General features: G+C 39.0%; 1 protein-coding gene across 1 annotated transcript in view; it reads left to right on the top strand.

Moving 5' to 3' along the window:
• The window catches only part of Eda (ectodysplasin A), a 397,393-nt gene that overhangs the window by 280,682 nt on the left and 92,320 nt on the right, over positions 1 to 24,391 (top strand). Inside the window, 1 exon segment of the mRNA XM_052733417.1 lies at positions 20,546 to 20,651. Within this exon segment, the coding sequence (XP_052589377.1) occupies positions 20,546 to 20,651 (106 nt within the window).

Genomic DNA, 24,391 nt, shown 5'->3' on the forward strand with positions numbered 1-24,391 from the left:
ATAGAGGAAAAGATCATGGAGTTGGGGAGGGAGAGGAGGGGGAGGATTTGGAAGGAATTTGGGGACAGAAAGAATATGATAAAAATAAAATGTAAAAAATTCTCAAAGAAACAAAGAAAGAAAAATCGAAATACATAATATAGATGAGAATAAAATATTTGCCTAGCACATATCTGGCTCATATCAAGATTATTGAATGAAGTATTAAAACTGGAGTAATAAATAGATATCTCAGTATTTAAAAAATGAGTAAAAGGTTTGAACAGACATTTCTCCAAAGAAATGTATGAAAAGATGTCCAGCACATTAGTCTTTGGGGAAATACAATCTAAAACAACATTGAAAGGCTGAAGAGATAGCTCCATTGTAAGGTGCTTGCCATGCAGTCATGAGGGCCTGAGTCACACCCCCAGCACCTATATAAAAGCCAGGAGCATATGCTAGATCTGTTGCTAGCTTTTGAAGAACCTCCGCACTGATTTTCACAGTAGATGTACCAGTTTGCCCTCCCACCAGCAGTAAATAAGTGTTCCTGTTTACCCACATCCACATCAGCGTTTGTTATCATTTGTTTTGCTTTGGTGTTGGTTTTGGATGTGGGTTTGGGTTTGGTCTTTGTCTTAGCCATTCTGACTGGAGTAAGATAGAATTTCAAGATAGTTTTAATTTGCCTTTCCCCAATGGCTAAGGATGTTGAAAATTTTAAAAAATATTTCTCAACCATTGTATTGCTTCTTTTCAGAACTCTCTGTTTATTTCCATGCCACAATTATTAATTATGTTTGTTTGTTTTCTTTGTGGTTTTGTGTGTGTTTATATTTTAGTTCTTTGCATATTCTAGACACTAACCCTCTGTCAGATGTATAGCTGGTAAAGATTTTTCCCATTCTGTAGACTGACTATGCATTCAGATGTGTCAGAGTCCAGTGTTGGGGTTCAGCCCCAACCTATCGAAGGGTCCCTTGAAGGAGGGAGTGAGGAATTGAGAAATGCTAGATAGAAATATAGGTGAAGAAAAAGACAGACACAGGATACCTTCAGAAGGGCCCTGGGCCAAGACTCAGCAGCCTTTTGTTTTTTGGCTTTTTTTTTTTTCTTTTTTTGGTTTTTCAAGACAGGGTTTCTCAATGTAGCTTTGTGCCTTTCCTGGAACTCACCCAGGCTGGCCTCAAACTCACAGAGATCCGCCAGCCTCTGCCTCCTGAGTGCTAGGATTAAAGGAGTGCGCCACTACTGCCTGGCTTCGAGTTTATTTCTAATGGGCTTTTTATACACTAGCAAGGGGAGAGGTAAAAGACCTCCCCCTTTCAAGATCAAACCACAATGTACAATCAAGTGTAGACCCTTCAAAACACCTTGTAACCACGCCCCACAGCAAAGCATCCTGTGATTAGGCCTTGAAGTATAAAGACACCTGGTAATCATGCCTTTGCACCCTGTTATGCAGCTTTGGAGAACAACATAAACTCTGACTCTCTGACCTTGAGTCAAGTCACAAGTTGGAATCTTTGTGGGCTCCCACACAGATGATGATGTCCTTTGCTGTACTGAAACTTTTCAGTTTCATGAGGGCCCATTTTTCAATTGTTGGTATCATTGCCTATGCTACAAGTATCCTATTCAGAAAGTTCTTTCCTGAGCCTACAAATTGAAACATATTTTCTACTTTCTCCTCTAACAGATTCAGGATATCAGGTCTTACATTCCATTTTTTGATCCATTTGTAGTTGAGTTTTGTGCAGGTGAGAGATAAAGATCTAATTTCCTTCTTCTACATGTAGCTATCCAGTTTGACCAGCCCTGCATACTTAAGATTCTTTTATTCCCCAGTGTGTATTTTGGCCATTTTGTCAAAAATCAGGTGTCTGTAGGAACATGGGCTTATATTGGGGTCCTCAATTCTGTTCCCTTAATCAGTGTGTTTGTTCTGATATCAGTATAATGCTGTTTTGATTACTATGGCTCTGTAATATAACTTGAAATCAGGGATGGTGATACCTCTAGCAATGTTTTTATTGTTAAAGCTTGTATTGGCTATTTTGACCCTCTCTGTTTCCATATGAATTTTGAGATTGCTTTTTCAATTTCTCTGAAGAATTGCATTGGAATTTTACTGAGTACTGCATTTAGTCTGTAGATTAGTTTTGTTGTGATGGACATTTTCATGATATTAATACTACCAATGCATGAGCACAGGAGGTCTTTCTGTCTTCTGTTATCCTTTTTCAATGTCTTAAAATTTTTATTGTTTAAATTTATTCCCAAATAATTATTGAGGCTTTTGTAAATTAGATTGTTACCCTGATTTTTGTAGTATGTTCATCATTGATATATAAGAAGGCTACTCCAACTGTCATACTCCTGGGCATACTCTCAAAGGACTCTTTATCCCACTACAGGGATACTTAATCTACCATATTTATTGTTACTCCATTCAGAACAGCCAGAAAATGGAAATAACCTAATTGTTCATCACCCGATGAATGGACAATAAAAATATAGTAGATATACATAATCCAATGTGTGCTGGTTGGATTTGTTCTCAACTTGATACAAACCAGGATCATTTGGGAAAAGCAAACTTCAATTAAGAAAATGCCTCCATCCTATTAGCTTGTGGGCATGTCTGTGGAGCATTTTATTGACTAATGATTGATGTGGTTAGAAGACCTGCCCCACTGTCGGCAGTGACACCCCTGGACAGGCAGTCATGGTTGTATAAAAAAGCAGGTGAACAAGCCATGGGGAACAAACCAGTAAATAGAATTACTCCATGGTCCATGGTCTATGCTTCAGTTTCTGCCTCCAGATTCCTGCTTTGTGTTCCTGCCCTGACTTCCTTTCATGATGGACTGTAAGCTGTAAAGTAAAATAAACCCTCTCCTTCTGAGGTTGCTTTTGGTCATGATGTTTATCACAGCAATAAAAAGAAAGCTAAGAAGAATTATTCAGCTGTAAATAAAATGAAATTATAAAATTTGAAAGTAAATGGATGGAGCTGAAAAATTATTCTGTGTGAGATAACCCAGACAAACCATATAACCAGACAAAAGCCTATCATATGGGGATTCAAGGTTTGAGAGGTGTGTCCAAATTCGAGTACCCATAGAAGCCAGAAAACTAGTAAGGAGCCAAGGGGGATGATTTCTAGAGAGGAGGGATAGAACACAGGTGGTATGAAAGTCTAAATTGGAAATCTCCGTTGGGTCCCTCCCCTCGGAGATCAGGGAACCCTGGAGGAGGAAAGATTCTAGGAGTCAGAGGAGATGGAGGACACCAGGAGAACATGTCCCACTGAATCAACTAAGTAAGGCTCACATGGGCTCACAGAGACTGAAGCAGCAAGTATAGGGCTTACATGGGCCTGCACCAGGTCCTCTGGGTGTATGTTATGGCTATTAGCTTGGTGTCTTTGTAGGACTCCTAACAGTATGAGTGGGGGCTATCTCTGACTCTTTTGCCTGCTCTTGGAACTCTTTTCCTCCTATTGGGTTGCCTCGTCTAGCCTTGATATGAGGATTTTTGCCTTGATTTATTGTACCTTGTTTTGCCCTGTCTGGCTGTCATCTATTAGAGGCCTGCTCTTTTCTGAAGGGAAATGGAGGGAGAGTAGATCTGAAGGAGAGGGGATGTGGAGGGAGCTGGGAGGAGTGGAGGGAGGGAAGACTGTGGTTGGGAAGTATTGTATGAGAGAAGAATCTATTTTCAATTTTAAAAAGTTTTGCTGGAAAAAAAGAAGGGGAATAATGGAGCAGGAAAGATTAAATGGGGATAGAGATAGATCATAAAAGGGATTGCTAACACTAAAGGCTTTTGAAAATGACATATGGAAGCCTGATACTCTAGAAGCTTCCTAAAATATATATGCATACATATACAAAAAGAGTTGTCCTATAACATGGGGACAATCTCTCTCTCTCAGACACCATAGGCTATCAAACACAAAGCCCTCTTTTTGAGTTGTCAGTGGAGTCATATAGACTCCTCCAAGCACTGTAGGCTATTGCTGTTACTCTTGCTTACCTTCCAGAAGTTGATGATTAGACCTTATTGCTGAACACTGCATGGAGAAACCAATCTTACCTACTACTAGCTTTCATAGTTCTGGGAGGTTATATGCACTACCAAGGGAGAAAAGACATCAACAGTCTTACCCAGCTGTGAGCTCTGCAGGCTACAATACCAATTGGCGTGGCAAGATAGCCTCACTAGTGTGGTAGTGTCAAGAATGTTATTAAAGTAACCAGTCACTTTCTGGTTGATTTAAAGTCTGCTCCACAAGATGGAACTCATGTCATGGAACTGACACCATTAATAGGGTGAAAATCCCATGGCTGGCTAGGTCATAGGTTCTAGCGGAGAAGCTAATGCTATTACTCTGCTAAATGGTCTCAGTATTAAACTGCCCCCTAAGTTCTTATCTTTATGCCCAGAGATTAGTGCTCTTCCAACCCTTATCAGAGAAGCTTCTTTTAGCAGATGGCAGTTAATACAGAGAATAACAACTGATCAGTGTGCAAAGAATAAGAGATTTCAGGATTCTCGATTCTAAGTGGGACATCTATCTCACATGCCTACCCCAAAGCTCAGAGATTATTGTGAAAGAGAAAACATAAGTATAGTAAAAGTCAAGGTTGTGAGTGCCTGCAGGGAAAAAATATTTGGTGAACATGACAACACCATTTCATGCATGAACTAATAGTGGCTGTGACTGCTTGCTTAAGACTTATACAGGATCAAGTCACACAAAATTCCAGCATGAGGTCACACCCCAACCTGAGGAGTTATTGACAGTTGTGTGCCAGGAGTGGAAGAGACAGTTTTCTTCAGGGATGTGGCCTCTGAAAAACTACCCATGCTCTGATAGATGGTCCTATACTCATGCACATACAGGCAACATTAAGTAGACTCAGTGGAATTTTTAAAAGGACAGGACATGAAGTTGGAGGGAAATGTGGTATGGGGGATAGTGTAGGAATTGGAATAGAGTGAATGGGGGTGTATTTGGTCAAAACACATTATATGCATGTATGAAATTCTCAAAACTTATGTAGGTGTATGTGTATCCGTGCACAGTGACTTTTAATTTCAGCTCTTGAGAGAGACGGGACCAGACCCCTAGTGCTTGCTGGCCAGTCAACCTAATTAGAACTGTAAGCTCTATATCTGGTGAAAGACCCTTGTCTCAATTAAACAAGGTGAAGAGCCCCTCCCACTCCTCCTCTGTCCCCTGTCACATCAACAGAAAGGAATCAACTACTGATATGTTATAGCATAGATAGATCTCAAAAATAATTATGCTAAGTAAGAGAAGTCAGACAATAAAAGAAGAGTACATATTTTATAGTTCTATTTCTACACAGTTCTAGAACATAAAACCTATAGTGGCAAAAAGCAGATTCATAGTTACTTGGCAATACAGAAAGTATCAGAGGCTTGACTGAGTGGAAAGGACTACAAAGAACATGAAGGGACTGAGGAAATGGCTTAGTGGATGAAGTGCCTGCTGCACAAGTGTGAGGACTGAAATGTAGATCTTCAGCACCCACATAAGTGCATGGCATCCCACCTAGAGTTCTAGCCCTTGGAAGGCAGAGGCAAGGGATACCTGGAGCAAGCTGGCTAGGTAGACAGGTTATTTTGGTGAGCTGTGAGTTCAATTATGGAATCCTGCCTCACTGAGTAAGATGGAGTGCTATGAAGGGAGACTCCTTGGGCCTACACACACACACACACACACACACACACACACACACACACACACACACACCCCACAACATGCAAAACAAATATTTAAAGAGCATGAAGAGACTTTGGAGCTGTTGAACATCATCATTATTTTGATTATGATATTATGATTTAACAAGTTTTACACTAAAATATTTCCAGATTTATATTAGCTATTTCTGTTTAGTTCCTCTGGCAACTGCTCCCATGTATTCTGCTATTTCTTGATTTCTCTATTTTAGACATTATTAACTTCTTGATATGACAAATGAGGCTTTAGCTCATCGGTCCTCCATGGTGTCTCAATGTAGTTACTTTTTCTTAAATTCATTTATTTGTCTGAGAAACATACTTAGACCATTCTTGTTCCTTAAGCTATGGACAGTATCTCTTAACTAAGAAGAGGCCATGAAGTTCCCTGGTCCTCTCTTTGTCTCTGACCCCTTCAGCCTATCAACCCCTTTTGCTTGTACTTTTATTTTATACACTGCCAAGGGGATGGCATTTATGTTTTTCCACATCTATAACTATCTCTATAGCTAAGTAGCCTATGCTTTAATATTTTGGTTAGTGCTTTAAGTTGATAATCAATAAACATTATTTATACTAATGTTAGCTATTAAAATAGTTTAAATTTTTTAAATAATTTTAATACAAATTTTCTCTCCTGATGAGTTTTTGTTTGTTTGTTTGTTTTGTTTTTTTGGTTTTTTTCGAGACAGGGTTTCTCAGTATAGTTTTGGTGCCTGTCCTGGATCTCGTTCTGTAGATCAGACTGGCCTCAAACTCACAGAGATCCGCCTGGCTCTGCCTCCCGAGTGCTGGGGTTAAAGGTGTGCACCACCACCGCCCGGCTCCTGTTGATTTTTAAAATAGCAACTATGGCTTTTAAATTTTTCTGATTCCCTTTTTATTGTATCATCTATGACACTCATAAGTTTCTCTAATTTCTTTGTGATGAATTTAATTATGAGCCCCTCAATCCCTGTTTTGTGTGGGTGCTATCCTAGTGAGCTGTAATTGTCAAGTTGACATAGCCTCGTGTCATCTAAGAGGATGATTGAGGAATTTCCTAGATCAGATTAACCTGTGGGTATGTCTGTGGAGTCTTGTCTAGACCGTTAATCGATGCAGGAGGGTCCAGGTATACCATGCAGGATGGCACTATTTCTAGGGAGGTAGTACTGGGCTGTGTAAGAAAGCTAGCTGTATAAGAAAGCAACCTCCGTGTTTCCTGCTGTAATTTCTCAGCTGTGAGTTTCCTAGTCCAAGGTAATCTTGTGTGGAGTAACAAGCAGTTCTGCCTTCAGATTCCAGCCTTATAGCCCTGCCCTGGCTTCCTTCAGTGGCAGACTGTGATCTGGAAATGTAAAAAGAGACGAACTCTTTCCTCTCCAAGTTGCTTTTGATCAGAGTGTTTTGTCACAGCAACAGAGAGGAACTGACAACAGGTGCCTTCCTTTTTACAGCCTTGCTTGCTTCCATTTGAATGCTGTGTTCCTCAGGCCTGCTGGGCAACTATCACCTTGGGCTTACTTGCATTGGTCTCTGGTTTGGGGTCCATTGTTTCCAGAAATCTAATATATGTGTCAATCTTTATTCAGTCCTACATTTTCTTGTGGAATATGTTCCTAAGTGACTTTTTATGGATAGAGGGTAAAATACAAAGTTTGAGTTATTTGTAAACTAAAAATGTCTTTCTTTTGTGTCAGACTCAATTTATAGTTAGGAGACAAATTACATTTTCAAGATAATTTTCCTTCAGATCTTTGAAGGTATTTATTCATTGTTTTCTCTTAAAATACTTTTTCTGGTAAGATGTTCAATTCATTCAAAATCTTGTCCATTTAACTGTTGATGTTTTTCCTTTCTGAAAGCTTTTAGGGATTTTATCTTTTGATTTTTCTGAAATGTTATATCTAGGGGTTGAGGGAAGTGCCTAGAATACTCTACATATGAAGCCTGCAAGACAATAAGCCACATCCATCTGTGTAGTCATTATGTGTGGGGACCTATAAAATAATTCATAATGTAGAAGTCTTTGCTCTGGAACAGTAAGTAGTGTTCATGCTGTCTACCTCAATTCTTTCACTATTTAATCTCTTTAGAAAAAGCTTTCTGATTTAGAGGGGAACACTTGGGACTAACCACATGATTACTAGAGATTCTTTACATGGAAAAAGATGTGATTACTCACAAGCATGCCCATCTTGTGGTACTAGGAATCAAACTGGAGGCCTCAGTGCCCTGTGACGCACTCTATCCCCAACACCTCACTCTCTTCTACTCCAGGGTCAATTTGGGTAGATCTGTGTCTTCCCAAGCTCTAAGCTCCCTCTGATGCTTTCTCTTTATTAGTCTGTCTTTCTTACTCAGCATTCTATCCACTTTCTGTCTTTCAGAACGTAGTGAAATCTCTTTTCTGCTGTTTTACTGTTTATATCTTCTTTGTTTAATGTCATTTTAATGGAGTCTTGGGAGACAGTGGTGCTAACATGGTTTGGTTAGTCAGCCACCTTGATCTAGATGTCTATATCCTTGTTAAAATTTAAAGTTTATTAGTTTTCTGATGATTCTTTTAGAAATATTTTTAATTAGAGGCAATTAGATATGAGCTGGACAAATCTACACTGTTTACCCATTAGTAGAAAATAGAGGATTCATTAGGGTAAAAGTTCTATGAGAGAGATTAGTAGACAGTGATCAAACATAATTCTCCATTGCTCCATGGAAAAGGTAGCTTTCTTGCTAACACTAATAGCCAAAGAATATACATAAAATTAACTCTAATGAAAATGCTGTTTTGCTGTACTTCATTTGCTTATATTTTACCCTAATTTCTTTTTAAGTGGATAGCTCTGTTGAGATACTATAGAAAAGGCTTATGAGACAATATTCACTCTTTCTTTACTTAGTGGTAAGGTCACAAATGAAAGGCAGGAATTTTCCTCTGAAGAAAAATAGATTTTTCCCTAGACACACTCTAGAACTGGATTCTAATCAACAGCCATGTTGAATGTTTCTTCCTTTGGTCCGTTATACAGCTCCGGAACAACATTGGCCTTCCATTAGGTCACATAACCAGTTATTTGGCATTTACCTCACCAGGAGGCCAGGCCCCACGTGGACAGAAGGGGAAGGAAAATGCCAAAGGACCTGAGAACTGAATTGCAACTTTGGATTTGTCTAATCTCACAGTGAAATGATCTTTCTTTCCAGCCTTGCAATTTTCGTGCCAATCCTTTTATGGCCCTGGTGCTTCTAGTTCTACAGTATTCAAAAATCTGAATTTGAGTCCCAGGTCTTCTACTATTTTTTCTAATCCTTAGGCTTGTGTCAGGCAGTTATTATATGCTGAATCTCTCCTGATCATATCACCAGTGATTAACCTGCCTGTCCTAAAGATAGTTGTAGCTCAGACCCTTCTCTTATCCTGCTTAACCTTTCTCTTCGAACTTACCAGCTGGTCTCTGAGATTTCTCTCCCTGCCTCCTTTCCTCCCCGCTACACCCTCTCTCCTCTCCTCCACTCCACTCACTCTCCCTCTCCTTTTATTTCTCTCTCTCCTTCTCCCTGTTTTTCCCCTCTCCCTCCTCATGATCCTCCTACCCTAGCCTTTCAGGTACTTGGATCGAAGGTCTGCACTACCATGGTTCTTGAGATTTATTTTCTATATTCTTATTTTAGAGGGACAGTTTTGGATTAAAACTAGTTTACAACTTATTTCAGTATCAACATAAACAGAATGTGATTCACGTCTTCCTAAAATCCTCTCCACTGCTTAAATTTTCTATGATATTTGAAACATTTTTTTCCATCTCTGAATCAATAGTCATCTGTTTCTTAATTTTGCTCTTACCTAGTCCTAGCTGGAAAGTTCTCATGATTACCAGTTTCCAGTCACTGGATACCTCCTCACTTCTACCCTTCTTCCATGCCTAATCTTGAATATCATAGCTAAAAAAAAAAAATTATTTAGATAGTTTAAATGGCCTAGGTGTCCATGGGGAACAAAACAGATTTTGTAGAATGCTGATGACAAGGAAATTTTGAAGAGGTGGAAAAGTCCTAGTTTAAAATAAATAGGTTCCACAAGCAGTCTCATTTGGGTCACTTGACACTCTAGCCTAAATTAGTCCAGCTTTATAGAATTTTCAGTAGCCTTTAAATAATTTGAAATCCAAAGGACGCATTTGAGGTTTTGTTTTGTTTTGTTTTGTTTTGTTTTGTTTTTGTTTTTGTTTTTGTTGTTGTTGTTTTGTCCAGAGTGCAGCTGATTTATAATCTGGTCCTACTCACAAATGATAATATTTAGTGATTTCCAGGTATTACAAATGGGGGTGCTTCTTTGTCTTTTAATATTCCAAAGTGCTTTGATCTTTACAAGTATGAGGAATTACAAATTACATTAGCAGACAATTACTAAGGGAGGGGAGGGACATCCAGTATATATCGTTGTCCTTCCTCTTAATTCAATATGTCGCTTCTGATTTCACCCATACTTGAAGAGAAAAAAGACCAAATCTTCAACCAAAAGTCCTCTCTATATGACATATATACAAACTGGTTTTTGATTTATGCCTGCAGCTGCTATTTGTACAGCCTGTCACTGCCTGTATTTCTGTGTTCAACTTGTGGTCAACTGAAAGCCTTTCTCCAAAAAAGTTTCCAAATTCCATATTGTGTATTCCTAGCTGGTCTCTGCTGCTATTTTCCCCAGCAGCCCACAGCTATGCTATGTTATTTGAAGCTGTGCTTTAGTGCATCCTTTACAATATGTGTTATGTTCTGCCTGCTTGTGGTTATGCTATAAAGCTCGCCATACCAAAGATGCTTGGGTATCCTTCTGTCATTGCATCTCCACATATGTCACCAATGAACATAGTTTTAATGCTGATAGGCCAGCTGACTTCCAAAATCTCAGTAGTGGTGGTCCTCTCTTGCCATTTCACATTAAGCATGCTTCTGACTCTAACAATAAATAGATCAATGAGGTAAATGTGACATCTGTGATGGTTATGAATTTCAAAGTCTTATAAAAGCTGGACATGCTTGTATTGTCCATTAATACAAATCAATTCAAGAAGCTTGTCTTTTTCCACCTCTGTTCTGGATATTAGAAATAGAGCTGAATATAGGACATGGAAAGCTGAAGGAGGGGTGCATTTCTCCTTCTTTCATTAGTAGTGATATGTTTATAATAGCTCACCTTTCCCCTTGATATGCATCTTAAACAGATTTCATACTTGTCCTAAGGACAAGTCTAAACACATTCTGAACCTTCGTTGAGGTGCTTACTGCCTCTAAGGAGAATAAAATTTATATTAAGATATATAAAGCATTATTTGATAAAGATTAGGTAACTTGTACAAGCCAAAACTGGGTAAGAAAAAGCTAAGCATTGAGCTGGTTGGTTATGCAATTTGACACTGATACCACACTAGGATAATTTCCTAAGCAGAGATACTGTTGTTTCTAAAATTTTCTATTTTGCAGTAACTTGCATTGTTTGACAGTGATGATTTTGCAGTCAGACTGCCCAGGAAGCAGTATTCAGAGACTGCTTTTAAGCTCTATATGTGATATAAAATGTTCATTATGTTTAGCTTCACTACAAAATTTCACACATCTTCCAACGTTATCTATAGCACGGTGGTAAAACCGAGCATTCACAACAGAGATATCCAAGGAGCCAATTTTATTTGGTGTATAGGCTTATTGCTACAACTGCCACCCCAACTCTGCTGGTGGTATATCCTGTGGATGATGCTTTGATCAATGTTGAATGTTCTTGTTTGCTTACTCCTAGAAACTGGCACACTGCACTGCACTCTTTTCAGCAATCAGCACATACTCTGCCTTTCTTCTTACCACTGAGTTAGAAACTTTTCTGTCTCCTTTCATGAAGTGCTATCATTGCACTACAAAGAAACTGTGTTATTTGCATTTTGTCTATGTATGTTGAAAATACTGTCTAGTTCAATACCTTCCGTATGCTAAGTACTCAATGTTTATTCCAAGACAACACTCTGCTTGACTCTCTCCAGACATACTGTTTATAATCACAGCATGTTAAGGGTTCTTAATAAGATTAAAAGAGTGTTCATTGACACATTTTGATTCATTTTATGTCTATAATGTGTTTACTAAGCTCATTGGACAATGCAGCTTCACTAATTGCTACAGAGATCCTCCTATCTTGCTACAAAGTACTTTTAAGATTTTGTTAAGTATTTAGGATATAGCTCAGTAGTAGAGTGCCTGCCTAGCATGTGCAAAGCCCTGTTCAATCACTAGCAGTTCAAAAAGAAAAGACTGACATTTCAGAGTATTAATTATTTTATTTTAAATATTTGTTTTGTTTGCATGCCCTGTGGAGTCTCAAAGAGGACAATGGATCCCCTGAAAGTAGAGTTATAGGCAGTTGTGTGCTCCCTAAAATTGGTGCTGGTAACTGAACTCAGTCTTCTGTAGGAAAAGCAAGTGCTCTTAGCCACTGAGTCTTCTCTTCAGGCCCTCAGAGCATAAATCACTTTAATGTTTCAGAAGGTTCTAGCTGATTATTGATACATGATAGTGATGATGAGATGACATTGGCTGCAATAAAAAAATAGGTTAAATAAATTAACTCCAGAATATTGAAAGGGAAAATTTTTTAAGTAAATAATGTGCTAATTTTAGAAAGCCTGATATGTGCATGTCTCCTGTTTTGAGAAATTAGGTATTGACTTTTTATAACCATATTAAGATTGACAGAAAAAAAAGGTGTGAAACACTAGCTGTTCAGGAACCCTGGCTTACTAAGGAAAAGAAAGCGAACCTAGCCTTTTCAGTCTAGGTTATAAACTACTTACAGAATGAACAATACAGAAGTTTCTTGAAGTGTGACTCAAGGATTATGTGTGTGAAAATCCCCTAAAGAGCAAATTCAGGTCAGATTCTAGGGTTTCACCTTAGGCCTACTCGATCTAAATTTGGGAGTCCTGGGATACTGTACTTTAGTATTCATGTGGAGTGATTCTGATGCATATCAAGGTTTGAAAACACTGACTTACAGGGTCTCTCAGTTTTAGGATTCCATCGATTTGACTCCTATTAATCATATAGGCAGTAGCCTGTCTCTTCATGGTTGGTCATCAAAACAGGCCCAATTAGAATGAAACCGTACTGTGGCTTCAAGAAATGACTTGTACTACAGTTTGAATGTGGACTCCCTAAAATTCAGGTATTACTAATAAGATAACATCATCAGGTGGGGGGCTCTAAGATTAAATTAGGCCATGAGAGTTCCTTCCTTAAGAATGGGATTAAGGCCCTATATAGGAGTCTTTATGAAACAATCTGTTCTCCTTCCCTTCTGCTTTCTACTTTGCACCACACAGCATTCCTTCCTCCTGAAGGATGTATTGATAAGGCACCATCATGGAAACAGAGTGTAGCCCTCATAAGTCATCAGAACCTTAGTTTTGATTTTCATCTTCCAGAACTAAGAGAAAAATGAAGTTCTGTGCTCTAGAAATTATTCAGGTTCAAGTGCTTAGTTATAGCAGCATAAATAGGCTAAGATCCTTCAATTATTCTCTTAACAGAGAGATATTTATGAGGGGCCTACTGTGTGCTAGGACCAGGGATACACACTAGTTATACAGAAATGGATGAAATGGCCTCCTTCCCTCAAAAGGCTTGTGAGTCATTTCCTGTGAATCATCTAGTACAATCCAATATGTTAGTGATAAAATAGAAAATGAATTGAATTGAATTCATTCTATGCGATGTGAAACGTATCCAATAAATTTGTGGGTTTTGATATTAGAAAAAATATTTGTAGTAGTAATACCTGGAGAGTCACTAACAATAATGTATGTATCCCTTGTGTCTCACTGTTAACAAATTGTTTCTAGCTGCAATCCCTGTAATCTGCAGGTGCTGTTTACCATGTAATTTTACCATAAGAAACAAGAATGTAATCACATAATAAAGTGTAAAGAATTAGATTTTCTTCCCCTTGAGCAAAATGCCTGACTGTGGCCAACATTCCTGGTGCTTTCTCCTTGTGCAATAGGGAAGCTATATTCTGACAGAGAAGGCTATTTTGTTCATATTCTACAACATGCCTCTGGAGGCCATGCTAACGAATGCAAAACTAAAGCTAGAATTCAAACTTCTTGTATGAGAAGCTACTGGGGTTTTTTTTTGTCTTTACCATTATGCTATATAGAGTATAATTTTCCCTCCTGCCTCTAATTGAGACTCAAATAGGGCACTGTGAATAGGGAATAATTTTGATTAAAAAGTGTTTTGTGTTATTTTCTTCTGGTGTCTGAGAAAATATAACCTATTCAAAGAATTTTCATATTCAAGCGGTCCCTTTCTAATGAACACTTGACTTATGAATATCCTGTACCATCAAAGCTCCTCTTGAGGGACTTTGAGATACTTCTAATATCCATGGAAACTGGAATTGTTTCTGTTGTCTGCATAAGTTTGTTTCTCCCCCAGCGCTCCTGTTCTGGAAGCTGGAATTCTTGTAAGCTGTCACCAGACACTTTGGAACAGTTAGCATGAGAACAACTTCCCTTTCTGCCAGCACCAGGTTAGAAGAACACACAATAATATTCCATAGCAGACCTCACACAGGAGTTGTGTTTATGAGGAATACCATCATATTGTAATAACCTGCCCTTCATATTACAACCACAATTGAAGCAGTAAAGAAATGGTCTCTAATCCAGTCAATGTGCATTTTACTGAAGGCACCACTCAAAACTCCATTTGCTGCCTGTTTATTATTTTTATATGAGCTTAATTGGTGTTTTAATTAGATGTCAAGCCTGTAGCAGCAAATTTGAAGGATCTAAAGAATATGTCGTAGGTGGATGACTTGAAATCTAGAAGTTGACAACAAGGTGACAGAAAATAAATTTAATAACTCAAAAAAGCAGCCACAATGAAGTACGGTTTTAAATCTACCAGAATGAATAAAATAAAAATACTGACATTACCAAATATTGGTGAAGATGGAGAATACTGGGATTCACATACATTGTTGGTGGGTACATAAAATGCTGCAATCACTCTAGAAAGCAGTTTGACACATCATATAACCCAGAGGTTCCATTCTTAGGTTCTTTCCAAGAAAAATGAAGACATATCCACACAAAACTTACACATAAATGTTCGCATCAGCTTTGTTTATTATAGCCAGACCTAGAATAACCCAGGTGTACATCAATAGGAGGATGCACTTAGGAAAGAGTGATAGCCCTTATGCTGGAAGCTCAGAGATCATCTTGGAAAGACAGAGTGAAAGAACATAAGAGCCAGAGTGCTGGGAAACACTGTTTTCTGGACAGGACATGGATATACACTCATACTCATAGCATCTGCAGTTACCTACATGGGACCTGTACAACACTGGACCCATTAACATTCCAGCATGGATGAGGGAGGGGCACATAATGCCCTTAGGAGCTATTAGCAGTTAATGGCTGCTGGAGGAGCCATTTTTCTTCAGGGCTTTAGCCACTGGTAAGAAAGAAGCCCAGGCTTCATTAGTAACACCATAACCCATTAGTAATACATGCAAGCAACCCTGGTGAAGCTCAGAAGAGTTAGAAAAAGAAATAAGAAAAAGAAAGGCATGACACTAGAAAGGGGGCACGTTGGAAAGAAGAGCTTCAGGGGGGGATGGGAAAAAGATAAAAGAAAGGAATGGGGTCAATATAATCAAATACATTGTATACATGTATGAAGTCATCAAAGATAAAACTGTAAAACAAAAATTTTAAGGGACAGATTCTTCCAGTAAAATATGTTAAGGAAGTTATGCTGAATCAACAGCAGGGGATCATACTACTAATTACTCTGAGGTAATGGAATGCTTATACATATAGCAACAGGAAATTAATGTCATAGGCATATTGAATGAAAAATTATGTTCACTCATCTATGAGACTTTCGTCTAGGATGGAAGAAACCAAACTGTGATGATAGAAGTCAAAACTGCTGTTGACTTGGGGCAGAAGATACTAGAGAATGAATGGAAGGGATGTAACGGAAACATGATGTCTAGTCATGGAAATGGTCTATATCTTGAGTTGGTAGAAGTCATACAAGATTGTATATATGTACAAAGATGTGTGCATTGATAAAATCTCTTGATTTAAAGGAGCATTATTATTATAGGTAAAAATATATCTCCAGTTTCCACAAGGTGAAAAGTATCAGGAATGGAAAAAAAAAATTCCTTCAGATGACCCTCTGCTGTTGATCCAGCATAAATTCCTTAACATGATCTAATTCCATAATACTTAATACCCCTTGTTCATTTCTCACCATTCCTCTCCACCTCCTGTCACTTACTCTAAGTTACTGGTAGTTTTTGAAATGGTATTCTCCTTTTCCTCTGAGATTTTTAAACACAATACTCCTTTCATCTGGAATTCCTTTTCCATTTCCCATTTATCACTAAATCCTTGACATCATTCAAGACTTGTAATGTTAACATTTCCTCTAAGAACCCTTGCCTCATTTATTAGCAATCTATACTAGGTGCTTCCCTTTTTGACCCCAGACAATCTTAAGCTCCTTTTTAACAAAGCATGTAGTCATCTGTAATGTAATTATAGTAACAAAAACTCCTCAAGATTGTACTAGACTGGGGTCATTTGGTGTACAAGCAAGTAGGCCTCCACTTATTCTGCAAGCCTTGTAGTAAAAAGTAAAACTAAATTCTATCCATAATAGCCCAAGTTCTAGTACTCAAAGTTATAAAAAAAATCAAAAAACAAAAGCCTGTTCTATCCCAAGATTATTGGCAGTCTTTCTGGTTTGGGAGTTTGGTTTGAGTCTTTATTTTGTTTATGTTTGTTTTCCAGACCAGGTTTATTAAGTAGCATAGCCTGACCTTGAGTTTATGATCTTGTGCCTCAGCCTCCAGCGTGCTGGGATTACAAATACTGGCCACCAACCTGGGCTTGATTGAGATTTTATTTTAAATGCCAGTTTGATTTCATATTATTAGTGTTGTATTAGCTTATTTCTATGGTGGTTTAAGTGACATTTCTGTGGGCCTAACCAGATTTATGTCGATTCTACAGGAAACTACATTTAAATTCCAGCCAAGTGACTCCAAAATACTAATCAGTTGAACCATGTGAGATTGGTGATATTCAACCGTGTGTGTGTGTCTGTATGTGTGTGTCTATGTCTGTATGTGTGTGTATGTGTGCCTGTAAGTGTGTGTGCGTGTGTGTCTGTAAGTTTATGTGTGTGTGTCTGTGTGTGTGTGTCTGTGTGTGTGTGTGTCTGTGTCTGTGTCTGTGTGTCTGTGTATCTGTGTGTTTTGTGGGTCCATGTTTGTGTATAGGTGCATGTGTGAATTTTTGCATGTGGAAACTCCCCAGTACTGGGATTATAATTGTGTACCATTGCACTTGGCTATTTTATGTGGGGTCTGGGGATTGAATTCAGATCCTCATGTTTTCATGACACTTTACCAACTGAACTATCTCCCAAGCCCCAGTTATTTTACATACAAAAATGTATGTGTGTATACATGTGTGTGTATTTACTTTTTTTTGACAATTTCTTACATGTGTACAATGTACTGTGATCGTATTCTCTTTCCCTTATCCTCTCTTATTCCCACTCGTGATGATCTCATTCTTCCTCCCAACTGGTCCCCCTCCTACTTACATATCTATTTTGTGATACACTGACTTTAATTGAAGTTGATTTACTGGACCATGACAACTTACCAGAGGCCCCACTACTGAAGAAAAAGACTCTCCCTCTCCCAACAGCCATTAACTGCCAGGAGTTCCCTAGGGAGGGGATTAGAACCTCATGAGCCCCTCCCTCATACATAATAGAATATTGAAGGACTCAATCTTGTGTAGGTGACCATGCCATATACAGAAGACAATATTTCACAATACTCTTCCCCATCTTCTAGCTCTTCCATTCTTTCAGACTCCTCTTCCAAGATGGTCTCTGGGCCTTGGAAGGAGTAATATAGAGTCTCATTTAAGAATAAGCACTCAACAGTCACTTTTTTCTGCACTTTGAGTGCTACCTACTGAAACAAAGCTCTGAAGGCTGAGAGCACCACTAGTCTATAGGTAGAAATATATACTTAGAAGGCAATGTGACTGAATGTTCATCCAGCAAAAAAATACAAAGCTTCCCCTTAGGGCCTGTGACTTCTCTAGCCATGGGCTTTTGACCAGGTTTCCAGTACCAGGCATGCATTTCCTCCTGTGTGGTAGGCCTCAAATTCAATCAAAAAGAGATTGGTTGCCCTCAACTATTGCAACAGTGGATACATCTTTTTTATAGTATTTTTATTTTATAATTAACTTAATTTCACATATTAGCCACGGATTCCCCTGTCCTCCCTCCTCCCACCCCCCAGCCTTCCCCCCCCCAATCCACCCCCACTCCCACCTCCTCCAAGGCAAGGTCTCCCCTGGGGAGTCAGCCAAGGCAAGTCCAGTCCCCTCCTCCCTACACCAAGGCTGAGCAAAGTGTCTCAGCATAGGCCCCAGACTCCAAAAAATCAGCCCATGCACCAAGGACAGGTCCTGGCTCCACTGCCTGGGGAGCCTCCCAAACAGTTCAAGCTAATCAACTGTCTCACTTATCCAGAGGGCCTGATCCAGTTCCATGGGGGCTCCTCAGCCACTGGTTCACAGTTCATGCGTTTCCACTAGTTTGGCTATTTGTCCCTGTGCTTTTTTCAATCATGGTCTCAATATCTCTCGCTCATACAATCCCTCCTCTCTCTGCCGATTGACTCCCAGAACTCCACCTGGGGCTTGGCCATGGATCTCTGCATCTGCTTCCATCAGACACTGGATGAGAGTTCTATCATGACAGTCAGGGTGTTCGGCCATCCAATCACCAGAGCAGGTCAGCTCAGGCACTCTCTCGACCATGGCCAGTAGTCTACAGTGGAGGTATCATTGTAGATTTCTGGGGACCTCTCTAGCACTCTGCTTCTTCCTATTCCCCTAGGGTCTTCATTCATCATGGTATCTCCCTCTCCATTCTCCCACACTGCTCCTGATCCAGCTGGGACCTCCCTCTCCCCTAAGCTCTCTTTCCCCTGACCCTTGCCCTCCATTTACCCACACACAAAACCCCCAGTTTAATATACATCTTGTCTGAATGGTCAGTTTTGCTGCATGCAGGGCAGCAAAGACCATTGATGATGACTTTTCTCCCTAAACAGCCTGCATAGCACCTTCCGGTACTATGAATGTCAGCCAGCAGGGAGGATGCTTCTAACCCATTTCCAGCTTGATTTCTCTGTAGCCTATAACCTAAGTGTGTGGTGTCTTCAGCAATAGGGTCTTAACCATTTAGTTCTGGTAGGTAACCAAGAGCAATGGCAATAGCCTATATTGTTTTAGCAGAGTCTGGGAGCTCCCTGGAAAATGGCCATTTCAAGTGGATCAACCTAAATATTTTTAAATGTGATGTGATTAATAATCTACAGGTTACACATATTCATTTATTGTTTGATATTTAATCAATGAATGTATCTTCCTAGATGACTGTGCCTCAAGGCTAATGGATATAATTGTTTAATATAAACAATAAATCATAGGTATTTGATGACAGTTTGTATAGACTGTTAGGGTTTTCTTGGGTCCAACCCATTTTGTAACTAATAAATGCACCAGACATGAAGACTCTGGGATTACTATTTTTCCAGCTGAGAGTAGAATGAAAATATATTCATTTTAAGTCTCAAAATAATTAATGTGTTTAAAATAGCACTATCTAACATGGGCATGTATTGTATGAGACGGGTACTGTGATGATCCTACAACTGCTTTGTGAGGAAAGTGCTATTGTCATGCCCATTTTGAAGTGAGAAAAATAAAGCTGAAGAACTTTGTCCAAGGTTGCACAGCTAGCAAATGATAGAGTTGGGTTTAGAATCACTTGAGTTTAAAACTCTGTCCATTATGGCCTTATGCACATCTTTTTACCTCAAATGTATAGTTAAGCCATGATTATCATTAGTGAAGCCAGACCAATTCACATACAAAACATATTATATTACTATAAGCTATGATTATAAGACATCAGAGGACCAAATATTAGAAAGAGTACCTTTTAATACAAGACTTACTTTTTCAGATACATTATTGTATAAAAACTTACTAATAGAGTGATAACAAGGTTAGGTTTTCCTTCAAAACTAAAAAACAGAATCAGAGAAATAAACAACTGTTGAATTTCACTGAAATGAGTCTTATAGACCACATGTTCTGATGGAGTTTGGGAAAGGCAGAGAATTAGTGCACACTTTATCATGACTTAACTCTCATAAGAGAGTTGACATACATGGCACCCAGGATTGGGTGCTCCCCATTCTAGAAACAAAAACAGAGCATAAGTACGAGTATGGCAAAATCAGATGTATATGATAATGAAGTCCAGGGGGTAATAGAAAATCCAAGGCTAGTTCTGAATAGCCATCGGTAATGTGGGAGGAAAATTAGAAATTTGTGACAAACCCCAGAAGTGTGTGGACAAATGTAACCTAAGGGATTTCTCAGAACTATTCAGAGCAGAATAGAGAGGCTCCAGGGATTAACCAAAATTTCATGCCTACATGATTGGAATAGTATGATTCCATGATTAAAGTCATTTGAAAGAGGGAAGGAAAGACAAGCTCAGATTTTAGATATTTTGAATTTAAGGTAAAGAAGGACTATCTATTGAAAGTCAGCTAGTTGGTTTCTTATGTTGGATATAGCTAACTGAGGTCAACCTTTGACACATCTACTTGTTAATTTCACAGATGGCCCTCTTGAATTTCTTCTTTCCTGATGAAAAGGCATATTCTGAAGAGGAAAGTAGGCGTGTCCGTCGCAATAAAAGAAGCAAAAGTGGTGAAGGAGCAGATGGTAAGTGTATTCAAGTGATCCTTTATCACTCTGACTTAGGAAATGTTAATAAAAATACTCTTTATATCTCATGTATTATCCAAATATCACTGGTTTCTCCAGCTTCACCTGCTAATCAATCCTTTACATAGAACTAACAGTAGAAGGATCCTTCATCCTCTAACTCCAGATATCTTCAGGAACATTTAAGCCATGTCCACCAAGATAATTTGATCCTATTTTTGGAACTGATAGTGTTTTGCCAATCTGGCATTTATATGATATATTATTTCCAGTGATAATTATAACAATTTGGGTATCTGTTACTATGTCCAAATCTAAACCAAAGCATGTAGCATTACTCTGTAAGTTCCTTGAGGACAAGGATCCACTTACCCTTATATAACCCTAGAATCTGGTCTAATGTTTGTCTCGCTGTTGGTGTTGTAATGTAACTTGATAGTGTTTACTGTCCCTTCAGCTAGGCAGTGATTTACCCGTGAAAACTGTTGCCATTATGGGTGTAATAGCTTTGAGTTAACTAGTGGTACATTCAGTGTGATGACAAAATGTTGAGGTAGCTCCTGGGCAGGGTCTTTGAATCACTGTATTTCAATGTTACTGTGTCAATTGACAGAACACTACCACTTTAGCACAGAGGTTTATAGGAAACATAGCTCTGGGCTGTTGAAAAGCCATCTGGATTCAAAGGCAGTGTGTCTGGCTACATCTGCTGATGATATGTGTCTGTAGGGGGTTACAAAGCAATATGATTTTGTAAAGATGAAAATGAGATTTTTAAGCTGACATTTGTCAATGTGAATAGGGTCCAATGATTGAAGCAGTTCCAGAAAGTGGAAGCAATTGACGAGATGGGGCTAGTACTGCCTTAGAGTGAAGGATAGAGAGTATCTGGGGATCATGGAAATGTCTAAGATATTTAACCTTTCACCTAAGAGGCCATAGAACCATTTCTTTAGATGTGATGAGTGTCTCAATGAGTTAAAAGGTGACAAACCAATCCAGATCTTCTTTTTGAAAGCCATTCTTGTTATTCTGCCAAGTATGTACTGTGTTTATCCAACACATCCTTCAAATATTTACTGAGTAAATACAGCCAATTTATATCACACTCAGATACAAGCACTATAAGAATATCTGTGTTTGTTTGGTTAATGTTTATATTCTTACTGCCTAGAAAAGGACTTGGTACGTGACAAACCTCAATGACTATTTCTTGTTCCCCATGGCGGCCTGACTTCGATAGCAGAGATAAACAGAGGACAAAGTGTGTGGATATACGTGCTATGAGGAAAAATCCAGCAGTGAAACAGGGGATAGGGTAATGGAGTATACTGTACGGTGATCAAGGAAAAGCTCTGTGATATGGGAGCAGTTGAGAAGAGACCTCTGTGAAATGAAGCTGAGCCAAGTAGATTTCTGAGGAGAAAAAGCAACCAGGAGAACAAAACAAACAAACCAATGAAAACTCTGAAACAGAGAATGCATGGTGTGTTTCAGGAAGATCGGTGTGACTGGGTCAGAGAGAGAGAAAGAAAGGAAATGGGGGCAGACATTAAAACTCACTGTCCAGCCTTTACAGCCTTGTGAGCCAAACTAAAGGTCCTGCTTTCTTATTCTGCACAGAATGCAGGACTATTGGATGAGTTTGAATAAAGGAATGACAAGATTTGACCTAGATTTTAACAGAGTCCTTCTGCCTTCTCTATTGAAAATGATTTAGAAAGAACAAGAGGAGGGAGACTCAAAGGGGGCAATATCCAGGCAAGAGATGTTAATGGCTTAGAACAGGGTGGAAGCAGTATAGTTGGGAAGAAGTGGTATGATTCTAGAAGGATTTTGAAGGAATGACTGATAGGATTTTGAGATTTATTAAAGGATTTGAAAGACAAAGAAGAGCCGGGAATGACCTCAAGAGTTTGGGCTATAAAGAACTAAATGACTAGACTTGCTATTTCGGAGGTGGAGAAGGAAAGGGAGGAGATGTTGTGGAGGTGTGCAGGGAATGAGTTAAGAATTTAGCAATTAGACTGGTGGGAGAGGAGGACGGGTAGAAGAGGGAGGGTATCAGTGATGAATAGAGTCAGAGTACACGACATACTTAAAAGAAATTGTCTTTCTGAAACCGATCACTATGTACAATGAATATATACTAGTATTTTTAATTAAACAGACCAAAACATAAAAGAATTTAGGCCTGTTAAATTTGAGATGCCTGTTTAGACAACCAAACAGATATAATTCAACATCACTATCTCAAGATAATGAGCTGGCTCTGTTTTATACAAACATAGAACTTTTCAGTAAAGAAGTGAGTCTCTCGGTAATTAATTTTAAATCCATAGTGATTTGATATGTTACAATACAAATTTAGGTTATCTACCCCAAGTTTCCCTCACAAGTGTCAAAGAAAAAGTGATTTGCCTTAAATAGTTAAGGAATTATTCCAGAAAGAAAACGTCTTTCAAAGATCAAAAACAGGGCTAAGTGCCAACCTGAGGGCTCCGCAACCAAAGGTGCTGACCGCAGGCATGGCAATCTGAGTTCAACCCCTAGGAGCCACGTGGCAGAAGGAAAGAACCCACTCCTGCAAGCTGTTCTCCGACCTCCACTTGCATCTTAGCAGGTGCATGCTTTTACACACACACACACACACACACACACACACACACACACACACACACACACACACTCATGCATGCATACACAGACACGAAAAACAGAAACACATTTAAAACATAGCAGAAACCATCAGCTCTAAATTTGTTTTGGTTTTGCAACCCATAGATATCCTCAGCCTGCTTCAATTCCCAAGCTATTTCACTGCTGCTTAATAAGTTGTATATACACAATTGAAAGCAGTGAAAACATGAACAAGGCCTCAGAGAAACTTAACAGAGAAATTTTGGTAAAGGAGCTGATAGATTTATAGGCAACAGGTAAAGGTGATGCACAAATAGGGTAATGTGGTGGGTTCCCAGACTTTCATGTAAGATTGACAGCATTTCTCCCCAAAAGAGAGAATCTTAGCTGAGGAAATATCTCCATAATATTGACATGGAGGCAAGTCTGTGAGGTACTATTGATTAATGATTGATGTGGGAAGACCTAGCGCACTGTGGGCAGTGCCACTTCTGGGCTGGTGAGCAAGCAAGTTGAGCAAGCCATGAAGAGCAAGCCACTAAGCACCATTCTTTCATGGCCTCTGCTCCAGTTCCTATTTCCATGATCCTGACCTGACTAGCTGTCCTGATTTCCCTCAATGATGGACTGTGACCTGAGAGTTGTAAGAAGAAATAAACCTTTTTCTCCCCAAGTTGCTTTGGGTCATGACGTTTTATTACAGCAATAGGAACCATAACTAAGACACAGACTTTCCTGGTCCATTGGTCTCTTAAACTAGGTAATTAGAAGCATAACAGGCATTGTCTATCTTGCCTTCAAGAGAAAAAGTAGGGCCATCAAGATGACTTAAAGAGTAAAGGTACTTTGCTGCCAAGCCTGATGACCTGAGTTCAATGATCTGTGCCAACATTTGATAGCAGGAGAGAACTGACTCCTGAAATTTGTTCTCTTTCCTTCACACATGTTCATGCATGCAGACATACACACACACACACACACACACACACACACACACACACACACACACACACACACACACCAAAAAGATTAATTAATTAATTGATGTTGGGGCTGGAGAGCTGGCTCACCAGTTAGGAGCATTTGCTGCTCTTACA

This window comes from Peromyscus californicus, unplaced genomic scaffold (genome assembly GCF_007827085.1).
Source record: "Peromyscus californicus insignis strain IS unplaced genomic scaffold, ASM782708v3 Scaffold_10__1_contigs__length_136768540, whole genome shotgun sequence".
NCBI classification, from domain to species: Eukaryota; Metazoa; Chordata; class Mammalia; order Rodentia; family Cricetidae; genus Peromyscus; species Peromyscus californicus.